The following is a 27548-nucleotide window of genomic DNA, read 5'->3' as shown; positions in this document are numbered from 1 at the left end:
CGGTGCCAGAGCAATGTGGAGAAGCCGTCGTAGTGTTGCTAACCTCAAAGGTTCAAATATCATGAGTCGGCCGCCCTCCCATCCACAAAAAAAGAAATCACGACATTTTAAAAATAGTAAAGATTGGGTTGGTTTTATTAGCCTTTGGGGTTTTCTGCCTCAGAGTTCCCATTTCCCAGCTCTCCTCCACACTAACCGGAGTTAGAAGCTCAGTCTTCAAAATACGAAATCTGAGATCATCCTGTAATCAATGACTACAGCAGCTCTGACTTTCCAGAAAAGAAAGCCCACCAAACACTCCGATACTAAGATAAAATGGTAAAAATTGGCAATAGTGCCTTTGTGCAAGAAGAAATCCTGGCCCATGTGGTTTAAGTTTCTCTCTTGGCTTTTAGCAAGCAGTGTAGTCAAAAATAAACCTAGTGGCAAATGGATATTTTAGATAGACAGTTTTGTTTAAAATAGATTAACTGTAAAGTATGTTTCTATGCTTTTTTTTTTTTTTTTGTAAGATAAGTTTTATGGAAGGTGATGGATAAGCCAGAGTGCCCGGTGCCTCCTCGCCTGCCCCGGTGCCCTGCCCAGCTCCGGGGGTCCAGGCCAGCTCATACTGCAGCTGAGGGGATGTGCTCAACCCGATCATGTGTTAAAATTGGCTTTTCTGGAAAGCAAACATTGGGTGCTGGTTTGGTTTTCAATAGCTAGTTTTGATCTAGGGTTTTATTATGTTATTAACTTCATGTGCTATCTAGTAAATTCAGTCTATAGCATTTGAGGTAAAAGGAGAAGTCGTCTGATATTTTACAGATTAAACTTGGCGGATGCTCGCAGAGATGTTCTATGGTTCGTTCTGGTAATCTCAGACTAACTCTTTTGCCATATTCCTGGCTTCCAACCTCAGTCACAGCACCCACTTCGGCCAATTCGTTTGTGTTTGGCAGTGCAAGAACAGGAGCACGTGCAATCATGTCACCGAATCAGTCACTGCTGAAAGGGCAATTTGCTTAAAACCTGCTCTGGATATAGCAGATGTGCCCGCCTAACATGTTCAATACATACAAACGTACAAGAATTTGGTGGAATCGGCACTCGTCCCGATACCCACGAGGCATAGCTGGCCGACCATTTCAATTCAGAAAAAAACTTGCAAAGGTACTTTTATTGAAATTATTTTGAAATTTAGCAAGGTCTAGGTACTGTCGTGATGACTCGACTCATGCACAAAGAAATCCTGTTGACAAGGATTCTCATACCGGCATGGCCGTGGATGCTGTCCGGGCCAGTCCCGAGTCCTTCAGAAGCAGGCTGAGGCGGTGCTGCCGGTCATCCTGGCTCCTCGGTCCTGGCTCCTCGGTCCAGGCTCTCTGCTGGAATAACCAACTGTCAGGGCCACTCCACGAGCTGCACCCGGTTAAAACATCTGGTGGAGAGTTTGTCCCCTTAATGAGAAAGATTGGAGCTAGTTCAGTGCTGGGAAAAAGGCTTGCTTCCTCCTGGCAGACAAGCCTGGAAACAACGCGTAGGATTATGGGGTTGATTAGGATTGCCATCAATAGGTAGTCTATAATATTAAAGCAGACGTATCCATATTTGGCTGGTTTAAAGTAGCTTTTTAGAGACTGTGGCTTTCAGGATCTGATTTATTCATATAGCATCTGTATAATTAGATATTTATACTGTATTCAGTCTATGGTGCACAAGTATCTGAATATGAACCTCTTCCTGGGGAGAGAGGAGAGAATATGAATGTACAAAACTGTAGGAAAATAAGTGTTACCTTTAGTTGCAATAGTTACAAAAGAGACAATTATAAATGACGTCATCTCGAGTTCAGCAGGTTAACCGCTAACTCGATCTGGGATCCTCCAAAACCAAGACCAGAAAATGGCCACGGCGTGTGCTACCGAAAACGTCTCCCGTCTTTATGTCTGTGTAAGGTAAACATGGTGCAACTTGTTCTTGTGTTTATCCAGCATCTGAATGAGCTTTCTGGGGTTCGGTTTGGGTCCCCTCCGGTCAGAGGCGCCGGGGCTGTCCCCGGCTGAGCTCTGCTGCCGCCGGCACCGTCCCTGCGCAGGCACTTCGGGGGGGATTTTTAAGAAACCTTTAGCTCAGCTCTGGCATCTCCTAAAATAGACCTGGCGTTGGGGAACGGAGCTGGGGTTTGCTTCTCTTTTTGTTTTGCTTTAATAGGAGAGAAGCTGGTCGGAAAAGGCTGGTGGGGCGTGAGGTGGGGCATGTCTTCATGGGACCTCTGCGCAGAGGTCCTGGTCACTCAGCTGGGGCACAACACCACAGCTGGGTAAAATTCTTCACATCTGGGCATTCAGAGCCACTTCTCCACCCACGGCGGGTATGTTTTAATAACTACACTCAAGGATTTGTGTAAGAAGGATGAGATTATCCAAGTGACCCAGACTTAGAGGAATACTGGTTATTTTAGTCACCTTACTTGATATTTTACCATTATCCGTTTCGATTTGTGGCTGCAAGCTTGTCATCTAGCAGATAGCTTCTCTTTCTCTGCTTCACTTCCGAGGACCTCAGTTACAGTAGCGTCAGGAACGTGACTGCTGTCTCTTCCTTCCAGCATCCTTTTGCTGTGACTTTCTGGAAGGTCTCTTTCCAGACACGAAGCGTGCCGTGGCGGAGCCGCTCCGTCAGGACACCATCCATTGCGGCACCCCTGCAGGGTGCCCAGCAGCTCACTGGATGGGGCCCTTTCCAAATTCTCTGTCTTGAAAACCTTGCTGGAAAAGTAGGGACCCATTCCCTCCTCCCCTCCTGGACCAGGAGGGATGGCCTCCTGCGGGAGCCGCAGAAACCTGCCTTTCGGTCCTTCTTCTTCTTGGATTTCTTGAGTGTTTCCTCACCCTCTCCTGGAATTTGCTGCTGGGATCTGACACAAGAGAAGCAAGGAGAGAATGGAAGCGAGTGTATATATACCAAAGCATTGAAATTATATGACAGAAATCACAGCACTGATTATTTCTCGGCAGCCCTACCTGATTTCTCTGCCCGTTCACCAGTTGGCCATACCTTGCCTGGGCGGCTGGGCCGGGGTGACCAGCGGTGCAAAGGGAAAATGGAACAGGAGGGCCGTAAAAGAAATTATTAACTTGGGTAATGTTAAAGTAACTGGATTCTGACAACATGGCCGCGTAACCTGGCATCCTACACTTGCTGTGTCATGCTACGTAGGTGACATATTGACCTGAATTTGTCCCTACTTGTGTTGTGTTAGGGGAATATATTTATACCATAAGCACATGGATAAGTTACACCTGATCAGCCTTGTTCTGTTATCACTGACCTAGAAGATGCTGAAAGAATGACGCCTAACGCAGAAAATGCTGAAATAATGCATTATCGGAGCATTTTATGCATCTGTTGTTAGGTTTTATGTATTTTAAAGTCCCCTGCCCTTTGGTGGCATTCCTTCTGGGTACAGCATAACACGATTTTTACCAAAACAAAGGTTTATACTCATCCTTGACCCTTTCCATGGAAAATGAATACCTTTTAGGCAATGGAGCCAACACGCTGGTTAGACAGGACCACGGGGAAGCTGCTCCTCCTCACTGGAGGAGGCCGGTGCGGTGCCCGGTAGCGGCGCGGGGCGGTGGGACGCGCTGTCCCCACGTCACTCTTCCCCGCCTGCGCTTCGGCGTCTCCACGCTGCCAGCCTCTCGTTAAGACGAAGGAGGTAATTGCAGCGTTGCCGGCACCACTCTGTGGCAAGGGCTGGAAGATGGCGCAGCCTGATGCCCACCGGCGGGTGGGTGTGCGGGGGGAGCTGCTCGGCAGCGCAGATGCAGGCGCCGGGGGTCTGCAGGGGGTCCCGCACAGCTGCACCTGCAGCATCCCCCTGCGCCCTCGCACCGGCATGTCCGGAGCTGAATCCTGGCGGCAAATCCTCGCCTTTGTCGGTGCTGAGTCCTGCCGGGGAGCTTGGCTCTCCAGCAGCCCGCGTTAACAACAAAACCCAGCGCAGAACAACCGCTTTTGCCTGGTTCAGCGAAAATCCCCAACGTGGCTATGTCACGGCCAGATGCAAATTCATCGAGCGCTGCATTTGGAGATTAAAACACCAACAAAGATTTAATTTTTTAAAAAGGCTGCTTCTCGTCAGATAACTCCCCTTATATTTTTAGCGGTTTGCTCTTTTAATCAATGGGCTCCCGTTAGCCAGGAGGCCAGCTCGGGCCACGTGGCTGGAGACGCGTCCCCCGCCATGCCAGCGTGCCAGCAGCAGACCCGCACCCCCGAAGGCTGGAGGGTGGGGGCTGGACGATGCCGCAGGGATCTCCCGAGCAGGGCTGCGTTGGGGGGCTGCCGGGGCAGAGGGGTGCGGGAAGGGGAGGGTGGGTGGCAGAGGACTAACGTCGCCTTGCCTTGCGTCATTTCAGAGCCCTACATGCGGTCGGTGTCTCTCCGATAGTTATTAATCCTATGAATTTTATGTAAGGTACACATTTCTATTTCTGAAAAAGAAAAAAGGAAAAATATCCAGGACAATCACAGGTTCCCGAGCGAGGCAGGAAAATATATTAAAGTTATCTCAATGTATGTGTCGAACGCAAATATGATATGGTAAAGTAATTAATTTTTAATGTCATGTGTTGAGAATTATGTTATAGTTATGGGCTTACTCCCTGCAAACCACATTAACTTCTTATCAAGTTATGTACAATATATTTATACCGAAATTTTCCCATTCAGGAGAATGAAAGCGCTAATATGACAGGATCCAAATTACGTTGGACTGTTCCCCACTCCGAGGTTGCAAAACACAAACTGAAATCATCCGCAGTCATTTTCATGACACATTGGTCACGATTCAAGGATTGCTTTTCAAGACTCGCGGGTCTCTCTCCATTTCCATGATCTATAGACATCAACATGTGAAATTTTTAGAATTATCTAGTGCCAGTCAGAAAAAGCTTATTCTGCTGGAGTTAGGGGATTGTTTCCGTGGCAGGAAAGCGATAAAGTGAGATGATTTAAAGGTCCATCCAATCTAATTTTGTGGTAAAATTTGTACTAAAATGTAATGCTAGTTGTATAACTTTGTGTGGAGCTGTGAAACTACAGCTTTTATTAAGAGAGAGAATACCATATTTTGCAGTTAGCAAATGCAGAAGGGAAGAACGGGCTTTATTTCTAGGTGTGTAGTAAAAACACCAGAAGGGGTTTTTTTTTTAATAAATGATCAAAGCACTTTGTTATTTTTCACCTCTGGAGCATTAATATCTACATTTGTAGGAAGTTAGTTTTATAAAGTAGATTTAGTGGTATAGAAAATGTCCTGCCCGTCTGCGACAAGCCCTGGGTGTGAGGAGCGTTTTCTCTCCCTTTCTGGTGGAGCGTTTTGTTGCACGTTGACCTGTAGTAGTTGGGATTTTTGGCCTTCCGTGTTATACGCTGAGGGTGGTTTAAAGGTTACAAATGTGATCTTGTCAGATTGACAACTAACTGTTCTAATGAGGAAAAAATCCTCAAAGCATGAAATTTGAATGAAATGTGTGATTATAATTCAAGTACTGTTTACCCAAACCTCTGGGGACCTCCCGAATAAATGCAGAACAAGTGAGTTAGATAAACCTCTGCTCATTCTTTCCCCCTGGTTTTTCCCCCCCTCTCACATACGCAGCCACGCACGCCGACCCTATAGATCTGGGTGGAAAGTATGAAAGAAAAGTTTGCCGTCGCCCGAGACGACAGCTCGGAATTGACATCACCATCTCTTTGTCGTTGATTAATACTGTATGTGGTGTGTTACCACGTCGAGGAGTAAGGAAATAGGTGCTTTGAATTATTAAAGTTGAGCCCGGAGACTGGCTGTATGCTCGGATGGCATTTGCTTCGGCATATGCAAATGATTTAGTTTCATTTGGGATCAATTCCCAGGGGCCCTCCTTTCCTGTGATGCTCTGAATTTGGCAAGCTCAAGTGAGTCCCGACGTGGGGGGGGGCGGGGGGTAAAGGAGGGGAAGGGGGGGGGACCCCCCCCCTTCCCCTCCTTTACCCCCCGCCCCCCCCCCCTGCGCTGTTGGCCGAGGCGCAGGGCGCTGCGCGGGGGGATGTTTGGCAGCAGCGCCCGGCGGGACGGGGCCGGGACGCCGGGATATTTATTATTATTTAAAACCCACCAAAAAAAAAAAACCGGGGGTGGGTGGGGGGGTGGGTAAGGCTGCGCGGGGCTGCGCGGGGCGCGGGCGGGCCGCGGCAGCTGCGCACAATGCTGGGAGCGCGCCAGCAGCACGGACAGATGGCGGAGTTATTAGATGTGCATCATACGATTCCCTTCCTGCCACTCGCTTTTTAATCAAATTAAAACAAAAAAAAAAAAAAGAGAGAGAGAGAGAAAAAGAAAAGAAAGGAAAAAAAGGAGAGGAGAGCGAGGGAGCGGGAGAGGGGGGAGGCAATTAAGCGCATTTGTATTCCGCTCGGTAACGGGCCCGGCTCCGCGGCCCCGCGGGCGGCCGGCGGGGAGCGCGCCGGGCGGTGCGCGGGCGCGGGGCGGTGCGCGGGCACGGGGAAAGGGGTAGGAAGGGGGGGGGGGGGTGTCGGGGAGGGGGGGGGAAGGTTGGAGGGAGGAGGGGGGGGGGGCGCGCAGCCTCCGCCCCCGCGCGGCGAATGGTCTCGCCCTGCTTTGCATATTGAGCGCGCCTGGCCCGGCCATATGGGAACATGCGAGTGGAGGAATTGTTGTGAAAAAAGGGAGAGCGAGTTTGAAATAAAAGTTGCGAGAGCGGGAGCGGAGGGGGACGGCGGCGGCGGCGGGACCATGTACTGCGCATACACGATCCCCGGCATGGGCGGCAACTCTTTGATGTACTACTATAATGGGAAAGCGGTAAGCTGGCGCTGCAATTAAAGGTGTAATTTGGACAAGTTTTATGGTGGCGGGGACGAGCATCCTCCGCGCTGCGCCGCGCTCCCGGAGCCCCGGGCGGCCGGCGGGCTGGGGACGCGGCCGCCGCTTTTGCCATTCGAGTCGGGTTTGGGGGCTTTTATTTATTTTTTTGTTTGTTTGTTTTGCTTTTTGGGGGGGGGGGTGTCAGTTTGTTTTAATTTTTTTTTTTTCTGTACGTTAGAAAGTCCGCCCGGGCTTAAAAGTTTGGGGTTAAGTCAAAATAGTGCAGAGCCAAAAAAAAAAAAAAAAAAAAAAAAAAGAAGGGGGGAAGGCGGGCGGGAGCGGAGCGGGGCTGCGCGGCCGCGGGGCCGCGGGGCTCCCCCTGCGACCCGCGGGTGCGGGCACCGAGCAGCCCCGGCGGGGACGGCGTGGGGCCGGGAGCCCCGCTCAAAAAGTAGTCGTAAGATCACGGAAAATGACAAAAAAAGCCCCATTCCCGCCCGCATTGTAGTGACTTGCCTGTGCCGGCTGACTTCGGTCCTTCCCCCCCCCCCCCCCCGCCTTCAAACAGAAACGCTTTATTTCAGAAAAAAAGAAAAAAAAAAAAGTGTCTGGTATTTTGTGCATAACCCCAGCAGAAGGTTTATACTTGCCATCTGGAGGTTTATTTTTTTTCTCTGGCTGGGTCTTGAGAAGGAAAAGTATTTCAGTATATTTTAAAATATTGGGGGGGGGAGAGGGGAAGGGCGAGGTAAGGAGGGGAGCTGTTGGTGAAGGGAGAGGAAAATAAAATTTGGAAACGCTGGGGAGGGAGGGCAGTGCGTGGGGGGAGCGGGCTTCGCAAACTGCTCCAGTCTGGGTTCTTTCAACTTTCTTTCGTTTCATCTGATACCAATCAGGGCGGCGTAGCTAGGCCAAAAGGGAACTGTTAGAGTTTTAACCCAGGCCCGTTTCGGATGGAGTGGATGGAGCAAACTCATTATCCTGCCCGGCTGCGTCTGAATGTGTAGGCATGTGTGGCATAGACCAGCGTGTGTTTATAATACATCCAGCTCGAATTGTTTCGTACGGAAAGCCGCTCTCATGAATGAACATCTGTTTGAATAACTGAGATTTTTTTTTTTTTTTTTAAATATGCTTATTGGTGAGAGTTGTGGGCCTCGTCTTTTGTTTTGAATATTTTGCAAATAACACGTTGCAGTAATGCAGGACACTTGGTCTGTGGGTAGAAACTAAGGGACTTTGCACAGGAAAAATAATTGAGAATTAAAATCATAAAAATGCAAAAAATAAAGATTCATAAATTTACTGCAGGGCTGTTTTTTCTTTTTTTTTTTTTTTTTTAATTAGTTATTCCTATTCCAGAGCTGTTAAGGCTACACCTAAAGTCTACCTGACATTCCCATGCATGGCAGGGCCAGCCAGCCTCAGTAGCTTTAAAAGAAAAAGTTCCTAAAAGCTGCTATTCATCCTTACTAAGTAATAAAATCCTGGCGACAGCAGCCTGTAAGCAGGAAGCAGCGATGCACAGTGCTTGCGCAGCGTCAGGGCTACGGTAAACAATTTTCAACACTTAGACCAACTTCATTATTCTTTGGATTTTTCTTGCGGGGGGCGAGATGGAGTGCTTGATAAGGGAAATGGAGGTGGGGGTGGGAGCTGGGGTTTTCCTTTTGTTTGGGGGTTTTTTCCCCCCTCGGTCTATTTGTATATTTTTTTTGTTGGTTTCTTTTTTTTAAGTAACTAAACAGAGAAAGCGAAATGCCCAGCCCGCCTGGTGAGCGGCCCCACGGTCCGTGTCCCTGAGGCTGGGAACGCTGAGACCGCAATGTCGTCCTGTCGTGCCAGCCGCCTGTCGTACTTCCATAAAACTGCAGAATATGACATCATAGGGCTAATAAACCCCGCTCGGCTGCCAGGCCTTTTCCCCTCTTCTTTGTGTTTTTCAGAAGGTGGGACTCGTAAAAACCAGGATGGCTCTGTCGCAGGAGATGTATTTAGAGGCACCGGCGGAAGGTGTTCGTGAAAAGCCAGCCTGGCCTCGGCGCTTCCCCGCGCCGGGCGAGCACAAAGAGAGGGGCGAGGGTCCCCGCGGCGCCGGGGGGGCCGGGCAGCCCTGGCAGCGCTGCCCGCTCCCTTCCCGGGGCTCGGGGAAAAGGCATCGGCCGCAGCGAGGGAGTTGCGGGAGCTGGGGGACGAGGCCGGCACCGCAGCCTTTGGGAGGGGGCGAAAGTATTCCTGCGTCCACTTGACAAACAGATTTTTGTGTTTTATAGAGCCGGCATTGTTCTGGCTCCGGTTCCGCATTGTGCAGCTCTTGATGTGGTGCCAGGCATCGTGCGGAGATTGGGGATGCCATGCATTAATTGTTCGCAACGCCTCGTCGAAAGGACCCTCGGCTCTCGGGGCTGCACAGCTTTTGCCCAGTTGTTGGAGCAGAGCAGGGGCTGCTCTGTCGCGCACAAGTTTCCTTGTGCAGGAAAGATAGAGTTCTGAATTCCTCCCTTCCTTCCCCCCCCCCCCCCCTTTTTTTTTTTCCCCAGTGACAAGTCAATTACTTGTTTAAATTCAGTTTGAACTCTCTGAACTGCGAGCAGGCAGCGGAAGCAGGTCTTCCCTGGGAATAAACAAAAGAAGAAAAAAATGCAAAATCATTCCAAAGCCCTCTGAATCGAAGTTGCTGTGGGAAGAGGAGTGCTGTTGGGTACAGGAGTCACAAAAATGGCTGGAAAAAAATTAAACTGCCATAAATGCAAGATTTGCAGAACACATTTTCTGCAACTTGCTTTTTTTTTTCTCGCTCGCAGGGTGTTTTAGGAGAGCTTACTCTGTGGGAGAGCACTTTTTGCCTTTAACTATTTACTGATGTTCATCGGTAAGAAATCTTTTCCTTCACATCTCTTCCGATAGAGGATATTTGTTTTAGAAAATCTCAAAACAATAGCAAAACTGCCAGTGTCAAATAGTAAAGTGTAAAGATAAGCTAGTGCTTGGTGATTACATTGATGGTATAATATATAAATGTTGGGCTCTCGATTCACTTTTTTTCCCTAAAATATTATGAAAAAGGCTTTTTAGCAAAGGAGTTAGAAGTGTGCACTATTATCTGTGATTAACTAGATTAACACTTGGATTACGTTGGAAGCACTGAAACAAGAAGAGCCATTTTCTTCTAAGCCTTGCTTCTTGCTACCCGAGATGCGTGTGGTATTTTAGGATATGCACATTACCTGCAAGGGGAGGGATGCAGGATTACTGTCTAAATTTGATTTTCAGAATTGCTTATTTTCAATTGCATCTCACTGAGATTTTAATAAAGTATTATTTGGTCATAGACAATATATTTAAATGCATGGAACTATAAAGAAGGAATTATTGCAAATGGAAATGAAAAACAAAAGTGGCAAAATTTTCTTTTAATGGTATCTTAAGATCACATCATCAGCTCCCACCATGCGCATGTGTTAAATCATATAGGGAAACCTATAATTATTGTAATTGCTCTTTTTGCTTTATCCTAACAAGCTTCAACCCATCTCTCAAACTAGTTGTTTTGAAATAGTTATTTGTCAAGTCATCAAATCACAAAAAGTAAATGCTAATGAGTTTTTCCTGTTTACATTCTGTCTGCTATTCTTATTATAAAGCTTTTCAACTCCATAAAGTTCCTAGATGAAGATGAATGCTCCATGGTATCATTCCTGCTAATAGGCTAGGCCAAAGAGTGTAATAATTCCATGTACCACGCTTAATAATGACAAGTGAGGAGTTGTGAATGGCACGAGGCTGGCGTCGCTCTGGGAACGGCGCGGAGAAAGTTTTCTTTTTGAGCACGAGGAGGAAGAAATCGCGAAATCGAAATGAGAGACCCTGGTGCTTGCACCCTTTGGGCTGAACCGGCAGTAATTCAGCGTGATGTTTATGGCTCATCTTTGTTTAAAGAATGTCAGCGTTTCATTCACTGGGAATATTGGAGTACTGACAGGCAGATCATAAAAAGATATTCATTAGCAAAAGTTACAAGATAATTTAAACTGTTTCCGAGGTGTAGGGATAGATTTTGTAACAAAGTTACGCTAAATTTACAACTCCTCCATCAAATTGCATCTACATATGGGTAGCTCCGGCTTCATGATTTGAAATCCGTATGTGTGTGTGTATACGTGTGTATATAGCAATGCTTACTCTTTTCAGGATTGTGAGTAGAAGCTAAAATATTGAGAAGACTTTTCCAGTATTTGGGGGGGTTATGGGAGGGCTGCATGTTTATATCATAAATTCATATAAACTGGTAGGCTCCCTACTGATAACAAGAAAACAAAATTTTGTAAATTATAACTATATACATAAACCTATATATATAGTTGCATATACACACACACATTTTGACACAATCAGTGGTTTTGTGCTTTACATTCTGGAGGAAGGGAAGGGAGATAGAACAAATTTATTCTGAATCTTTGAGTTTGCAGAAATAACTGTAGCACTGGTTTTAAGGGTCAGGATACCTTACTATTCAGTGAAGATTTACACTCGGCAGGTCTGATCGCTTTCTTCCCATTGTACGTGATGGAAATATGAGTGGCCTCGTGTTTGCAAAGCTGGATTTTGCTGAAGTATTTTAGGAATTATTAAAGCTTAGTATTCTTGCAGGATGTTACGTTGAATCTTAGTTTTAAATATGCTTTGCATATGCTGATCAGAAGTGAACTTCACCTCTTCATCTGTGCCAGTTTGGAAATTATTATGGTGTTTTTTTTCTCAAAAAGAAATTATAAATAGAATTTTATTTTATTTGGTTATAGATTGATGGTAGACATGGAAAATGATGGTAGGGTGTTGACATCTTATAATAGCGTATATTATGAGCTGCTTTTTTGTGGGCAGGGCTGGGGGGGTTAACAAAAGATCTAATGGCTGGTGCAGTCTTTAAATACCTTTTCAATTGATCTACAGGAAATTGTGCAGAAGAATTGTTTGTTTCCTGTTTCAGTATAAATCTGGTTTGCATTATACTTGGTTTACTGTAAAATTGCCGTGGCACTTTGGAGACATGGGATTTGCTTATTTTGCACAGGGAATTTATTTTGAAAAGTGAATGTTGTAGCCTATGTTGGCCAGTTTCTTTCTGATTTTATGATATTGTGTTGCTAGTGGAACTTTTTTTTATTATTGTGTTTTGAGGGTTTTTTTTGTTTTGTTTTGGTTGTTTTTTTTTTTTTTAACCGGCCTTTGAAGTTTTGCAGCCTGACAGGGTGGTGGGAAAGGTGACTGCAGTACGGTGCCTGCAGCTTGGTGGGGAGGGTAGCACACAGTTGGTCAGCCTCTCTGCAGACGTAGTAAAATACTGTGGGAAACTGCTACAGGCACAAGATACCTGCACAGAGTTGCCCGTCCTTTGGATGGCTTTTCCTTTCTTTTTCCGTTTGGTGTTTTTGGGGGGGGGGGTTGTGTTGTTTTTTTTTTTTTTTTAAACAAAGAAGTTAGTTTTTTTGTAAAGATGATCTAGTGAAAACTCATGTGCTCGTTTCTCAGGCTGCACTTTGCAGTGCTGCTGTGATGAGTTTGCTGCCCAGCTCTCCAGCCTTCTTCCTTAGACACACAGCGTGCTGCACGGGGAGTGCACTGCCAGTGCATCTAGTAGTCTGCTTGAAAAAATGCCTGAGCAGTTAAAAGAAGTGAGCTTAAAATCATCCTTTCAAAATTCCAGTGCCACATAGCTGTATTTTAATATGTCATTGCTAACACTCAGTAACGAAAAATCGTAATGCACTTTTGCTGAAAATAATCTCATGTACAGCAAGAAGCTGTATTTAACTAACATTGTATACCCAGTGTTTTCATATCAAAAGTGTTTGTATTTATTATTGTTTGGTTAATCAAAAGATCTGCTATCATGGATAGCTGGGATCATTACGTCAGAAATGATCTCTCGCTCTGCTGTGTTCCTTTTTACGGTGGAGAAATTCTCAGGCTCATTAAAAAGTTTCTGTAAGTCTCTCAGGGTTCAATGTGGAGACTGCATTCTCAGACCTCAGCAGGTATCTCAAAATATTTAGCATCTAGCTTTGTTCTGGCATAGCAAGTCAGAATCATCCAAAAGCGTAGATTTCACTGGGAAATGTTTCTCCCACAAAATTCAGGGCAGGTCTTGCTTGTCTCAACTTACTGCATTTATCTTATCTTCATTTGTGAGTTTTTTGAGGGGTATTTTTGGGAGGGGGGATGGTGTTTGTTTGTTTTTTCCTTGTTGGTTTTTTGGTGTTTTGTTTTTCCTGAGAAAGTAGTATTACAGTGTTATCTCCTGTAAGTTAAAGGGACTTTAAAGTTGGAAGTTGGCTACAGGAGGAGCAGAATCAGACCTTTGGTCTTGAGGGATTTGTCCTTTTGTGCTGTGGGCTGTCTGGTTTCCTAAGGCATAGCTTCAGCTCTAGATGCTCTCAGCTTTTTCCCAAGCAGAGGTGGCCACGTGAAATACAGCATGCAGAGCACAAATCTTCCATCTACGTTTTGAACTTGCATGCATACAAATACAAATATACTCTGCAATTTGTTGTGTACAATTTGGTACTTGAGCTTTGAATTCTTTCCCCTATCAGGACTTCAGTTTTGCCAATAAAATTAATAATACTTAAAAAAAACCCAACACAAAACCCTCCCCAAAGTTTGAGTAGAGGAAATTTCATACACCTGCAGAGCTTTATTAGGTGTCTGCACAGGAGTGGGACTGGTGTGAGAACTCATGTGCACAAGATCAAATTGTTCTTTAAACCGTGTACTACTCTTTTTGTAATGAAAAGCAGCTGAATAGAAGAAGAGGGGTCTCTAGCCCCCGGATAGGGAGGAGTTGAGCTGGGTGCTGCCTGGGTTGAAGGGCGACGAAACCCGGCAGCCCTTCGCCCGTTGTTCTCCGGAGACCCGGGCCGGGCTGCGGTGCAGACCCGCGTCGCGTCCCCGGCGCGGGGGCACGGTGCCGGTAATTGGAGGGGCTGCGTGGGGAAGGTTGCGCTGCAGCTGCTGCCATTGTAGCCGACCCGCGAGTGAAAAGGGGATGGGAACAATCCCGGCTAACATTTGACTTGGCTTTTTCACCTCTGCAGACGCGAGGGTGAGAATTGCAGAGCAGCAGTCGGTGTGCACCAGCCACAGCCCTGACAAAGGGGATGTCCGCAGTGAAAAACAAATCTTCCTGCTTTAAAAATAGCTCTTTGCTCACGAAGTGGCCTTTCATAATTGCAGTTAAAAGAGTTTATCCAGCATCTGGTGAATCGTCGTTTTTAAATTCTGTTATTAGCCTATACGTTGGATTTCTTTTTTCCCTGAAGTCCATGATAGCAGCAGTCATACCTCCCGGGAGAGACAGTGCACAAATAACTTGTCCCTCAAGGACAACCTCATGGAAAAGGTCTTGTGCAGTGTATTTAGCGACCCTCGTGTTTTTTTTTTGGGTTTTTTTTTTTTTTTTTTTTTTTTTTTAAATAGAAGGATAATGCTGAATTACTCAATGGCTTTCTAATGAATAAAACAAACCAAATTGATGTAACATGCATATTTAAACCCATTCAGCTAAGTACTGACGTGATTAAAATAATCAAATGTATTACTTAAAAAATTAAAAAGGAGAAGTTCTGCGCCCCATTATTTTATTGACTTTTAAATATAAATTGCAGAAATGTTTACATTCCTAATGGCATTATGAAGCTAAACTGACAAATCAGAGGGAAAAAGTTGATTGCCCAGCATATTATTATTACTGCACCTGTCATTACAGTCGAGTTCGCTGCGGAGCAGCACGGGGCGCGAGGGCTGCTTCCTCGGGCTCCCTTTGTGAGCGAGGGAAGGGGTGGAAGGGACCACGGGTGCATCTAAAGTGTAGGTTTGCTTTTTGCAGTAGCTCATTCTTGCAGTCAAGTGATTAACAGGCTTTCAGAAATCTTACGCGGCTTAGAAAAAAATATGCAAATACAGGAAGAGGGAGTACTCTCTGATACCTGCTGCATGAGGTCCCTGCAAGCAAGTATAACCACAGATAAAGGTGTTTGTGTGTGGAGTGAATGCCCATTATACACAATGAGAGCCTGTATTTTTCAAAGGATTTGTGTTATGATCAGCAGAGAGCATTAATCTAGGTGAGAATCCCGGCTAGGTAAGGCTAAAACTGCTTTAATACAATTGCTGTCAAGTGCTCCTTTTCTGAAACGGGAAGCACACTGGTGTGTTCCCCCCGCCACTGCCCCAGCCGATCCCTGAGCCTGCTCGGATCCCACCGCGCTGTCACATCCCGCCGTACCGAGGAGATGCTCGGGTGCTGGCCCAGGGGCGCCCGCAGCACTGGGGGAGCCCGTCGTCAGCCATGGGGCTTCCCTCGGCAAGGCAGCGCCGCCCACCTCCCAGGCCTTACGTAGTTTTCCTATTCTTTTCTGTGTTTTAGCTAAATATTTGTTATTGCGCTCTCTGCTTCTTACAGTCTTTAACTGGATTGTTGGGAATGGGAATAAAGAAATATTCCGCTTCAGCTGCTCTTAAATGTTGCTCTGCCCCCGTGTAAAATAGGTAGAATACAAGAGTTGAAGAAGAAATGATTAAGCTATCAATGTCTTTTAAGTGGTGGTTGTTTGAGGTGCTTAGACAATTACAGATTTTGAGTTACAGACGGATTTGAATTCCTGTGATTTCTGAACACCTGATATGTATGGCATCTCTCTTACATCCCCTCTAGCTTTGCAGCAAAAGGCTTGCATAAATACATCCTCAATCTTGCGGTGGCTATTGGACTCGAGATTTTTCAGAATTAACACTATTTCCAGGATGAAAAGATACTCTTCAGCTGTGGCAAAGGGGAGGGAGGGGGGATGTAATCAGAAAATAAAATGTATTTCTTGCTGTTTTAAACCTTGCCAGTGCCTATTGCAGAAGGTAAATCCCTTGCATCCGCAATCGTCACAGCACGGTTCAGCGCCGGAGCCCATTATGAGATGTCCCTGTGCTCCCGGTGCCAGTCCTACGGGAAGTTTGGCTGGCAAAGGGAGGGATAAGTACGGATCAGCCATCTTCCCCGCCGTTACGTTTGCAGCACGTCCTTGTGTGTGGTTTGGGAATGGAGACAGCTGCGAGACTCCGAGTGATGGCAGCTGCCGGGATGCAAAACTGATTTTCCTATTAACACCTGAAAAAGAGACAGGGTAGCACTGAAAACTTAAATAAGGTAACGTAAGCTGATACGCAGTGCTTCGGGATAGTAATCCCACTTCCCAGCAGTCGCATAATGAAACGCAACCGTTGCTTGACGGGGATGGTCAGGAACCCACGCGCGGTCCTAGGGCTCCTCGGAGAGGGTGCAGGGAAGTTTCTGGGGCTGCCGGGGTGTGGGAGCCAGGAGCCCGCTGCCTGCGTGGGTGCTCCTGGGCAAGGCGAGTCACCAAATAGAATACCGCTTTTTCTTTCCCACCGTTTGAGAGTTCTAACTCATAAATAAAAACCATCTCCAGGATAAAACTTGCCGGTCGCTATTTTTGTCAGGAAAACAACAACAAATGGTATGGATGCTTTTTTTGTTTGACTTCCTAAATTAGTATTTTACAAACTGTTCACCATTTCAGAAGTTAAACACATGTTGTTTTCAGTGGTTCATTAGAATACAATGCTTTTGTGCTGGTCTACTTCAGGCAGAGTTTGGGTGCAAGGTGACTGGTCCCAGTTCAGCCCCAGGTCCTGGTGGCTGATAGCCGCCATCTGTTGGGATGATCTTTTTTCTTTTTTCTTTTTTTTTTTTTTTTCCTCTCCCCCCCTCCCCCTTTTTTCTCCCCAGCCCACCCCTTCTCACACAAGCACGTGGGGGGGGGGGGGGGGGGGTCACTTCTGATCAGAAAGGCAGTGGAGGTGGCCACTGTTCAGCATCTCTGTGAGTGTGGAGAATTTGTATTCAGTACGGTCTTAGGAACCGTAGGATAATAGTCCGCTTCAGCGTTGAGAAGAAATAAATATCTCCCCCCCCCCATTCCCGGGGAGCACCGTCCCCCCTGGTTAACGAATCTGCGAGCGCCGTGCCAGCACACATCTGTCTCGTGAAGAAAGGCTGTTGATTCTGCCAAAGCCAAGAGAGGGCACCTTGTAGGGGAAAATAAAATTACACATGTATAGACAGCTCTGTACTGATCACTTCTGGCAGAAGCCTGTTTCTGATAATCCCCCTCGCTGCCTGAACCACACACACAGATCTGTGGAAGTCGGAATACGAAATAAGTTCTGCTGCTCCGATTGCATGCAGAGATCTGCCACAATTTTGAGGTTGCAGTTGTAGATCTTCAAAAGATCTAGACTGAGGTCTTTCATTTGGTATGCCATTAACTCATAGCATGGTAATTTGCTTTCAGTGTCTTAGTGTCTTATTTATAGCCTTAACTATTTTTCCTAGGAACTTTTACTGTGCTAGGGAAAGAAAAAAAGGGAAGAAAGATCCAGTAAATAAAATCACGCCACGTTAAACCATCCTTGTTGTGTCCTGTAGCTCTGTATTTGATCTGAGAGGAAATCACAGCGGTTTTAGTTTCACGGGACAAACCCCTTAATCTGGGGGGAATAGCCTGTGCCTGCCCCAGGTACCGCGCTGAGGGCTGGCCGGGATGCGGGGATGGGGTCCGTGCGAGCCCTAGCCTGGGTCCAGCACCACAACAGCCACAGTGTTTACGTTTTTTGTTTAAAAGCAGATTATAAATGTTTTCAAAGCACAGCTGTTCTCTAGTGAAAAATATTTTGGGGAAGTTCAGAAAGTTTAATGCAGGAAGAGTGGATGGTGACAACTGGGCTGCTGGCTCAGTCATCTGCATTTCTGAATCGCCTTTAACGGGTGTTTGAATATAATGTGTGTGGCTATGGACTTGCACTGTTTGTAACATCTTGGTGTCCATCTGTGATGTCCAGCCTGATGTCCCAGTCACCCAGTGCAATTTTATAAGGTATTGGGTACTTAGGTCGAGCTGTCATTTGCAGAAAAAGGGATTTTTATTTTTTTTTTAAATTTGTTGTTGTTGTCTTTTTAATCTCCAGTAAGATGTAGACCAGATTCTCTTAAGCACATACACGCATGCAGCAGCTTCATTGGAAATATTCATGTGCTTAAATCTGTGCATACTAAAACTCCCAGCTGGAAGAGATCCCAGGACTCTTACTGGCAAAACAGAAAAGGGAACTGCAAATACAGACTTTCAGGTGTGTGTTGGTGTGTGTGCAGCTACCGGCACACAGGTGAGAGCGCTTTCAGGTCAGAGGTTTTGAAAATTTCTACCTTTAGTGCTTACTTCAGAACAGTTGGAAGGCTTCATGATTTGGTTCCCTTCCACGTCTGCCACAGAAGTACCCATTAACCGTTTGAGAAATGCTGGCGATGGTCTGCAGCGATGCCTTGTGCGATTAATAAAAGCCCTCAATGGAGAGAGACAAACGGCAGCAGGCATTACAGGGGCTACCTGTGCTGGAGTCAGCTTTGCTTCTGTACTTTCGGGTCAGTGGGAATTTAGCCCTTGAACCCCGTGTCAGCAGGCACGGGCTCCCCAGGCTCCGTCCTGTGGTCTGTGCTCCCCTGGGGCAGGATCCTGAGAAGCCCTGCCCCTCTGCGTGCTGATGCCAGCAGGTCCCATGAACAAGAGCTGGAGGACTTTTGAGCCCTGCTCTGTAGTGGTAGGCGTTTTTTTTCCTTTTCCTAGACGTTCTAATAGTAATGTAAAGATACATTTTTACAGATGATCCATGAGATAAATTCTTGAGTTACTTTCCTTTCTGATAGCTCTGGAAAAGCAAGCATAGCATTGTTCAGCTTTATTTTTAAAATAGAGCTAACAGTTGTACCCCTGCAACAACTGCAGATCCCAGGCTTTGCCCGCTCCTCTCTGTGTTTAAGTGAAGCAGCGTACGCCCCAAGGGAGGCTTTAAAGATTTGTTCCAGTGCTGATGCCACAACGGAGATGTCCTTCGGTCTGATGACGCCCATGTGCTAATAGGTAGGGAGTAATTGGTTTTCTGAGTAGCTCCTTTCCACTTGTGGTAGAGACGCATTTTTTGAAATATTGCTGTTTCAGAGTCCAAAGTCTGGTTCATAACCATATTTACTTTGAGATACTGATTACTACAGCTAATGACTGCTTTATTAGAATAGGAATACCTTTGGCTTGGCTTGTGGTTCTCAACTAACAAGCTAATCTTCCACTGCTACTGGCAGCCATGTATTCAAATGACTCTTGTAATTTTTATTTAGGATGGTCGTATTTGCATAAATGCGTTCATATTTTTTAAAATTGCATTTTATACCTATCTTGTTTATCAGCTCCAGTGAGTGCAGAGTCTTTTCAGACACTCTTTTCTTGGTGAGACCGGGCATTGGGAGATAACTGTTTCGCAAAGTGGCAGATGCTTTGTCCTGGAGCTCGTGATGGTGTGCACAAACCATCATTTTTTCCTTGCAATAATTATGGTGTTAAGAGGCATTTGTGTTGTGTGCTCTCTTTCAGCTTGCACCATGTTTGGTTCCTGTTATGCAAATACCGCTTTAAACTTAGAAATGCCAATTTGCATTAATATTTTGGTTTCATATAGCTAGCTATTGCATTGCAAAAACAAGTGCATTTTAATGAGCATTTGGCAGAATGTTAAAAAAAGATATGGTACTCATTAAATTCTATTCTATGAAATGCAGTAGTTTGTTGCCAAAAATCATTAGGATAAAATATAATGCAAGTTAAGGCCACAAGTATAGCCCTCATCAAAGAGTGCTGCGACACTATGGAGCTGCAAAGCCATGGCGTTGTTTACTGCATCATGCAAACTTCTCTCTCTAACTGCGAAGCAGGAATACTGTGAACTTGCAGCGTTTCTCAAAACCTACTTGCCTGTCCCTGTGCCATCTCTCAGCGTTTCCATGTCTAACCTTCCTGCTCTAAGCAAGCTCATGTTGGCGTCTGTTTGGTTCCTTTAATTTATCTGATCCTGCAGACTTTTAAAAGACATAAACACTAAATTGAAAAACAATATTTCATTCCCTAATGCATTTCAGAGCCTAATTTTGCAGCCGACTTGTCATTAGGCATAGGTTTCCTTTGGCATCCTTGAACCAGAGTCATGCATGAATCAACGGCTTTGTCACGTCGAGGAAGGACCGCAGCATCCCTCCAGGTCAGCGGAGCTGCTCGGGAGACTCTTCTGGTCGTGGGGGACCTTTTTATAGAGTTTTTGGTAGTTTGTCAAAATTAAGCATGTGTGTGTGCACATAAATATACACAGATAGGCGCATGTGTCTGTTGCTGCCGCCCTGTGCCGGTGCAGCTCTCCCTCTCCCCAGCACACGGTGCCAAGCAGCTGAGAGCTCTCTGGATTTTTCTGCCCCCTGGTCACTTATTCCTCTCTGTACGAAAATGCCTCTGCCTGGGAGACAGCTTCACCCCGCGGAAGAAGGAATGTGAGCTGGGAAAGCTTGCCCTCCTCCGACACTTTTTTTTTTCTCTTTCAAAAAATTTTTGGCGTATTAATATTGGAAATGCTTCCAAGGCTGATACTTGAGAAGCTGCTTTTCTGTAAGCTGGCTGAAGGAGGGCTAGGACAGGGTTAAATGAATTCTTTTCTTCATTACTCAGAAGTGATATAGACTTTTCTTTGACTAATGTAGCTTAATTAGTGGTCAATTAAAACTGAACATTGTTGAATTGAAGTTCTTTGATCAAAATCCTTGGCATGGTCTCCCTTTCTTTAACTAGCCACCATCTTGAATTCATTTGGAATCAGTAGTGTAAACAAGTTTAAAACTGGTTCTTTTATAAGAAGTCAGCAGGCTTGTATAGCTGTGGTTTCTTTCTTTTCCTTTTTTTTTTTTTTTTTTAACTTCTGTAGGCGGCAATTCAAAGCAGTGTTAAATGAAAACAGTGCTACACCCTGAAAAGTGCATTTTTTAAAAAAAAGGTTGCATTAATTAATCAGGATTCAGTGGTTCCTCCTTGTTCCATTTCTTGTCATAATCTGTATTTTCTCTCTGGTGAATAACTTCATTATTATCTGAAATATATCTTGTTTCATAATTGGGCAGCAGTTGTTCAGAGTGTGTTCGGGGACTCCACAGTCGGCAAGCAAACGAAAACAAAATCGGCAGAGAGAGGAACGTGTTTTAAAACCAGTACTGGGCCCTAGGTTTAATTAGAGAAGTGCAGCTTTAACTTCTGGTGATGTTGAACAGCAATAACTTAAGAAAAGACTTGATGCATCATTGGTAAATTTTGCTTGAGAGGTTATTTTAAGAATTGCGTCTTAGAAGGTTTCTGGTAAGTGAATGTTACGCTCAGGAAGGGCACAGTTCAGATGATGGTCATAATGTGTCCTCTAAAAATATTTTGACTTACATTTTTATTGTTTACGTAATAGTTCCGTCATTTCAGCAGTAGGCTTGAACCAAAGATAAAGATGAAAATGCTTAGTCATTGCTAAAAGCTTTGTGAAAAGTCATTGTTAAATGCCCAGCTTTGTTAAAAGCTAAATTGAGCTAGAACATGGCTATCAGCGCTGACAGTGAATAAAATAGGTTTTAAAACAACGTTGAGTTTTTGATCAGCAGAGTTCTCTTTATAATACAGATGAAGCAGGCTGAGATTTTCAAAATATATGTATTTATCACTAGCTTTCCTTTAAATGCAGTTATTTAAGCTACAGTATTCATATTTTTGTAATAATATTATTTAGCAGCTGAACTCTGAAAGAAATTATGTTTTGGGGGTTTGGGGAGGGGGTTGGGGGGGTTTTTTTGGTTTTTAAGTTTTTCAGTTGTTGGGTAGGGTTTCTTATCCGTGTCCCTGCTGGTTCCATCCGCCTGCTCTCGGGCTGCCGCGGGCTGTCCAAGTCAACTGGAGCCCATCGGTTTGAATTGCAGCCCCAGGTTTTGGTGTGTTTGAGTATGTGACACTATTCACGCTTGTAAGACTCGATTCTCAGCCTGCGCCTGGGCTGTTTTGTGTGCCTAATTTGTGTGCACAATTACGGTGATTGCATAGCCCGGCTGTGTACAAAGGATTACGGAGCAGCGGCGCGGCGGAGTCGCGGGCACAAGTGCTTCATTTACATGCAGTCATGGTAATGGGGAAAACACAACTCGGAGCGTGTTTGAAAATCAGACCCCGAGAGTACCCTTCATTCAAAGTGCTTTTTAAACACTAGCAAACTAAACTTCTCAAATACAGCTGTGTGCAGCTCGGGCTGTGAACCGGTGGAGCTTTAGAGCAGTATTATTTTTTTTTTTTTTTTTTTCTTTCCGATTTGAATCCGCCCATCTTCGCATGACAGAGTTTGAGTTTGAGTCACACTCAGCCGAGCCCAAATCTGCATGTCAGCCTTCTGAATTTCCCATGTTAGCATTTAAACCGTGCAGATTCGCACAGTCCTGATGCTCTCGATATTAATCAAGGTTGCTCAAAACCGCTCCCCTTCCCCAGCACGAGGTGCGCTGCGTAGGCACGCGCTGCCCAGGCAGCGGAAAGCTTGCAGGCTGCTTTTCAAGTGCGATTCATCCCCAAGAAATGGGGTTCAAGGGGTTCGAACTTCTGATGCGTTTATTTAAGCCTAGTGCTGCTGCATGGACTCGGGCAGAGCGTAAATCTTTGTAGCCCAGTCTGGTGCTCACTTGCAGCTGAGCGGGAGCTGACCTCCGAACATCCCCTTCCCACCCTCCCCTCCAACCTAATGCATTTACCTCGTCTTTTCGATCAAAATATTTTATAACGTAAATCTCCTGCTGGAAATCATAATAAAGAAGTTTAAACAAATGACTTGCATATTTCCTAACTGCTTCTGCCTTGCTCTGGGCTTTAATTGTAGGAGGGACTAGGAGGAAATTGCTCTGCGGCGATGACATGAACAGATTTCTTTCTTTCTTTGAATGATGGCATTTTCAACTTTTAATCCCTTTCATCAGAAACTGGGTGAAAATCATAGTCCTAAACAATAATTAAAATAAAATTTCCATCTCTTGACAGAGAGAGAAATTGTTTATAGTAAATGTGCCTTTCAGCCTTCCCTCATGCCTTCTCCCAAAAGGGCTGATTAGGATGTAATAATTGGGGATGATAGCAGGAGGAAGACGACAATTCCATTTAATTAAAGATAATTTATTTTACTTTAACTTGGTGATGTCCCACATGAATAAGAGTAGATTTAGCAGATAGATTTATTAATGGGTACTGACATCTCTGCTGACATAAAAAGCAAACATTTTCTTTCCTCATTGTTTTTATTGTGTCTCGGCACCTGAAACCGCTGTCACCCCACTTCCCGCCGTTCCCGGAGATGAAGACATTTCCGCAGAGGGCACAGCTCGTGATTCATTACCCGACGTGGGTCTGAGGCGCTGGGTTCGGATCAGGACCCACCTCTTCCTAAAAATCAAACCGCAGGAAGGCGGAATCCGGTCTGGGCTCCTTTCCGCTCATCACTGAAACCTTCATTTCCACTTGAGCTGGTTGAGCAACCAGTTGTCCTGGAGTTCCCCGTTCACGCAGAGCACTGGGTGAAATCCCAGTTGTCTTGGGGGGCGTGCAGGGGGTGCATCCACCTCTCTGTAGAGAGAGCGTAGATGTGGCACTTAGGGACATGGTTTAGTGGTGGACTTGGCAGTGTTAGGTTTACGGTTGGACTCGATGATCTTAAAGGTCTTTTCCAACCTAAATGATTCTATGATTCTATTCCATGATTCTCTGCCGCTGCCAACACAGGGACGGGCTGGAGCTGGGGCACCGGGTGCCTGATGGCAGGCTTGGCATCCTAGCTGCTAGTAGAGGAGTTTATAGCTGGTTTCCTGGGGATGCTCTGTCAGCCTTAGTCCTAAATGGGGCTGTTTCTATACCTAGCGCTCTCCGGTGAAGCACGGTTTCCTTTAGGTTGTCCCAGTCCCTCCCAGTGTGCCCAGCTCAGCCTGTACCCGCTTCGGTCCCCTCTTTCCCCGCTGAGGAACATCACAGCCCCGCGATCAGCTCTGCTGATTGACACCCGCCGTGAGGGTACGCCGCTGGGTGTACAACCCACCGCTGTCAGGAGCTCCTGTCAGGACTTTAGGCAAACAGATAAGGTCTAATTAATGATTGTATATGCTTTAAATTATTTGATCACACTGTGCTAGGTAGATAATGACCAGAAACACTGGAAGATTGCAAAATTAAGGCTCTCTTCTTGCGGAGAGATTTGAGAGGAAAATATGGGCAGATGTCTGATACATTCACTGTCTCTGCATGTATTTGTAAACAGAGCATAGAAAATTAAAAAAAACCAACACAAAATGGTTCTCAATAAATGCAGTGGAGAAAAGGAAGTTAGAAAGCAGATCCTGAAAGAAGGAGAATGCATGAAATAGTCCTTTTCCTTTTCTCTGTCTCTTCTGGGAACTCCTTTACTGAAAAAATAAACGCTTAAAAACTTGCTATCTTAGGTGAAATGTGAGTAAGGATTCACGTATGGAAACTGCCCCTGGAACTCAGCCAAGTGGCACCTTTGTTCTTTTCATCATCGCTTTTATTTCTATTTTCCCCACTCTTTTTCCTCTGCTCCTTCTTTATTGCTTTTTGGAGGTCTGGGTCTGCCTTGCTGAGCATCTGCAACTGTTGAAATCCTGGTAACTGCGGGACGTCGGCTTAATTTTTTAGTTTTGTCCCGTCTCTCCGGTCACACCCCTGGTTCTTTGTCCTTTCTTCCGACCCACTCCCTCTCGATTTTGCTCTTTTGCTTCTCCTCCTGGACATGTCTCCTGCTCCTCTCCATTGCCCTCTGCATCCTCGGGCTCCTTCCCTGAGCCCCGCCGCAGCGAGGCCGATCTAGCCAGTGCTCGCCGTGAGGGTTGCGTGTTGGTTTACCCAAATCGGGTAAGTTAGCCAACTCTTCCTCTCTGCTCTTGAGTCACCACCTCCTCATCGGCTTTCATGGAGTCAGCGTCTCCAGAATCTATAATTTTCTCGTTTCTCCACAGCCTCTGTTGCATCTTCTGTGCTGGCGTGTCTTTCCATCCCTTCACCCGTGCATCCTCCAAATGCCAGCAGGGCTGGTGACGGCAGGCTCCTGTCTCGGAGAAGCCAAAGCCTCCCCTGCTCCCGTCCCTGTGACCTGGCGGAGGCCGATCCCCCCCGTGCTCGCATCCATGTGACCTGGTAGCTAAAAAAAAAAAGAAAGAAATTAAAGAAAAAGAACAAAACCCAGATGCAAAGCCATGCCCAGCTGCATGTCACTCAGCTGTGCCGAAGGTTTTGTGTCTGATGCTGCTCTTCGCTTCTGCCCCTCTTGGCTGGTCTCACCGCCGGTGGTGCCAGGGATCCCGGGCATACCCCTTTGCTTTGTCCCTTCTGTAATATACTCTTAAAAACCTTGAGGTCTTTCTGCTGTGCCCATCACTATGGCCCATTCCTACTTAGTTATTACATTTCCTCTCTATGGATTTTTCTCTTCTTTTCTTTCTGCTTTGCTTTCCTCTTTTTGTTCCTCGTCCTTGGGGCTTCCTCTTGCCCTAGGTGGCCATCTCCCAATCTCTCCTTAGCCACTCTTTGGTGTTCTCCTTTTCTCGCTCCTCTCGCTCTTCCTTTTCTTTCCCTAATGCCTATTGGAAACAGTTGTGCTTTGGCGGGACCATTTGGTGAGCTCTGCCTCCTGGTTGTCCGGGATCCCGGAAAAACGATGTCATGTTAGAGCAGAATTCACCTGCAGTTCCCGACCCGGCTGGCGGTGGCTGGGGGTGCTGGCGTTTGCTCTTGCACTGCTTTGGTAATGATCCGGGACAGCTGCGTGATAAAGACAAATGGCAGAAAGAAATCAGAGTCTGAATAGAAAATCTCTGGGTCTATTTATGTTATTGTTGCTTTTTTAGAGTGTGTATTACTGCACAGGGATGACATAATGTTGTAATTTTTTTCTCCAATTTAGTTGACCCCTTTTTAACTTTGGGCGTTCACGAGATGCAGTATTCAGCAGTCCCATCTGGAAGACATTTTAACTGAACAGGATCTGCGGACTTAGAGGATCATATAGGGTGGGATAAGGAAAAAAAGCCAGGCAGCTAATGTTTAGTGTATGCTGAGCGTAGGGCAGCTCTTTGTGCGAGCAGTGATTCCTGGTGGGAGCGGAACAACCAGTGCGCAGCAAATAGGTGGTTTGGTCCAGATTTCAGCGTTTTACCTCAAAACGAGCTGTGGTTTGTAAAGCTGGCACTTTGTAGTGGCTTTTGAGTCGACGTCAGTCTTTGCAAGTTCCTACTCGATGGCATTTGTGCGAATGGGAGGAAACCCAGGGCCTGGCAGGGCAGCGGCGTGCTCGGCCGGTGGCTGTGCTGCAGCGGGAGGGAACCGAGATGTTCTGCATAGGCTGGGCCAGTCCTGCACGAAACTCGTGCTCGCAGGAGCCCGGTGCAGGGAGCGCATCCCTGCCAACAGCCCTGGTGCAAAACCTTCACCAAGAGGCGTTCCAGCACGTGAGGTTACAGTCAATGAGTCTCACTCAAATTTTTTTAATAAACGCGAGCAGCAGGAGAGGAGATAATCACGGGACTAAACCTGCTGCAAAACCTGCAGCCCGGAGTCGGGGTTATTCGGTGCACGACAGTGCGTGCCGGAGAACCGGCGTCAATTAAAGGACGTGGTAGAAGACGCGATGCAAAGGGAATGGAGGGAGGGGTGCGTGTGTGTGTGACCGGTCTCACACCTGCGCTCGCTTTCCGCAGCGCTAACGAACCTTTGTCATTAACCCCGGAGAGCCCCCTGCCCCGCCGCAGGCCCTGCCGCCCTGGCTGCGGCGGCGGGGGCGGCGTGCCGTACAGGTGGTTACCCTGGCTATGTACACTTGTTTTTCACGGTGCACCGTGCACTTAACGGCTCAGCGGGACCTGCAATTTCATACCTCTCACGGGGCCGGGGGGTGGTTTGCATGTGCTTTTCTGTGTTGGGGCTCATATGGTCTCAATTACCGTTTGATGGCAACGCCAGGCCCGAGGCCTTTCGCGTGTTTGTCCTGTGAGAAAGATCTGGAAGAGCCGACATCTGGTTTTGATTGCTGCAATTGCAGGTTGATAGAATAAACGCAGGGTGAGGTGGGTGGGTTTTCCTTCCGGCCCCTTCCAGGCCGGGCTGGTAATGTGCTTCACTGGCGGGGCTGCGCTTTTCATCAGCACCCGCCGCCCCCGCGCCCCGCTCCTCTTCCTCTCCCCCCAGCTCACCCGCAGCAACATGTGGCCGAAATTAGGGACCTGCGGTTTGAAAAGTGCCCTTCTGCTGGAAACCTGGAACAGGTCAGCCCACGGAAAGGGGGGTCTGCTCCTCGTGCATATTAAAGTACAGAATTTTATTATTATTATTTTATTTTTTTTAACTAAAATCTGGGGAAATTCATCCCTAGCCTGGCAGAGCAGTCGCTGGTCTGATGGCAGAGCTGGGAGGAGTGAGGACAGCAGCTGAGTGTGTCCCTCAAGTGGTTGTAAAGGAAGGAATAGTGATTTTTTTTAAATTTATTTTTATTTTTATTTTTTTTAATATATGATTTTTTTTTACTGTTGCTGGTGAGAGCGTTTCCCTCTGCGTGCTCTGGCTGGGGACCGTGCTGCTACACCAGCCCTTCCCCTGCTGCCGCCCAGGGCAGTGCCATCCTCGGCACGCACCCATCCGCCGGGGTCTCACGTTCAGCCCCGTGCGGATGGGGG

The 27548-nt window shown here is 46.4% G+C and overlaps 1 protein-coding gene across 11 annotated transcripts in view; it reads left to right on the top strand.

The window, feature by feature from the left end:
• TCF4 (transcription factor 4) overlaps nt 1–27548 on the top strand; it is a 244897-nt gene that overhangs the window by 168226 nt on the left and 49123 nt on the right. For 3 of the 11 annotated variants that reach the window (XM_050913665.1, XM_050913664.1, XM_050913663.1), the window contains exon 1: nt 6758–6859. The exons of the other annotated variants lie outside the window; for them this stretch is intronic. In XM_050913665.1, the coding sequence (XP_050769622.1) occupies nt 6791–6859 (69 nt within the window). In that variant the 5' untranslated portion in view covers nt 6758–6790. Of the gene's footprint in view, nt 1–6757; nt 6860–27548 lie in introns of those variants that run through there. 11 annotated transcript variants of the gene reach the window in all.

The sequence above is a fragment of the Gymnogyps californianus genome, chromosome Z (genome assembly GCF_018139145.2).
Source record: "Gymnogyps californianus isolate 813 chromosome Z, ASM1813914v2, whole genome shotgun sequence".
Taxonomy (NCBI): Eukaryota; Metazoa; Chordata; class Aves; order Accipitriformes; family Cathartidae; genus Gymnogyps; species Gymnogyps californianus.
Note: the sequence above shows the minus strand (reverse complement) of the source record. Positions and strands in the feature narration are given on the sequence as shown.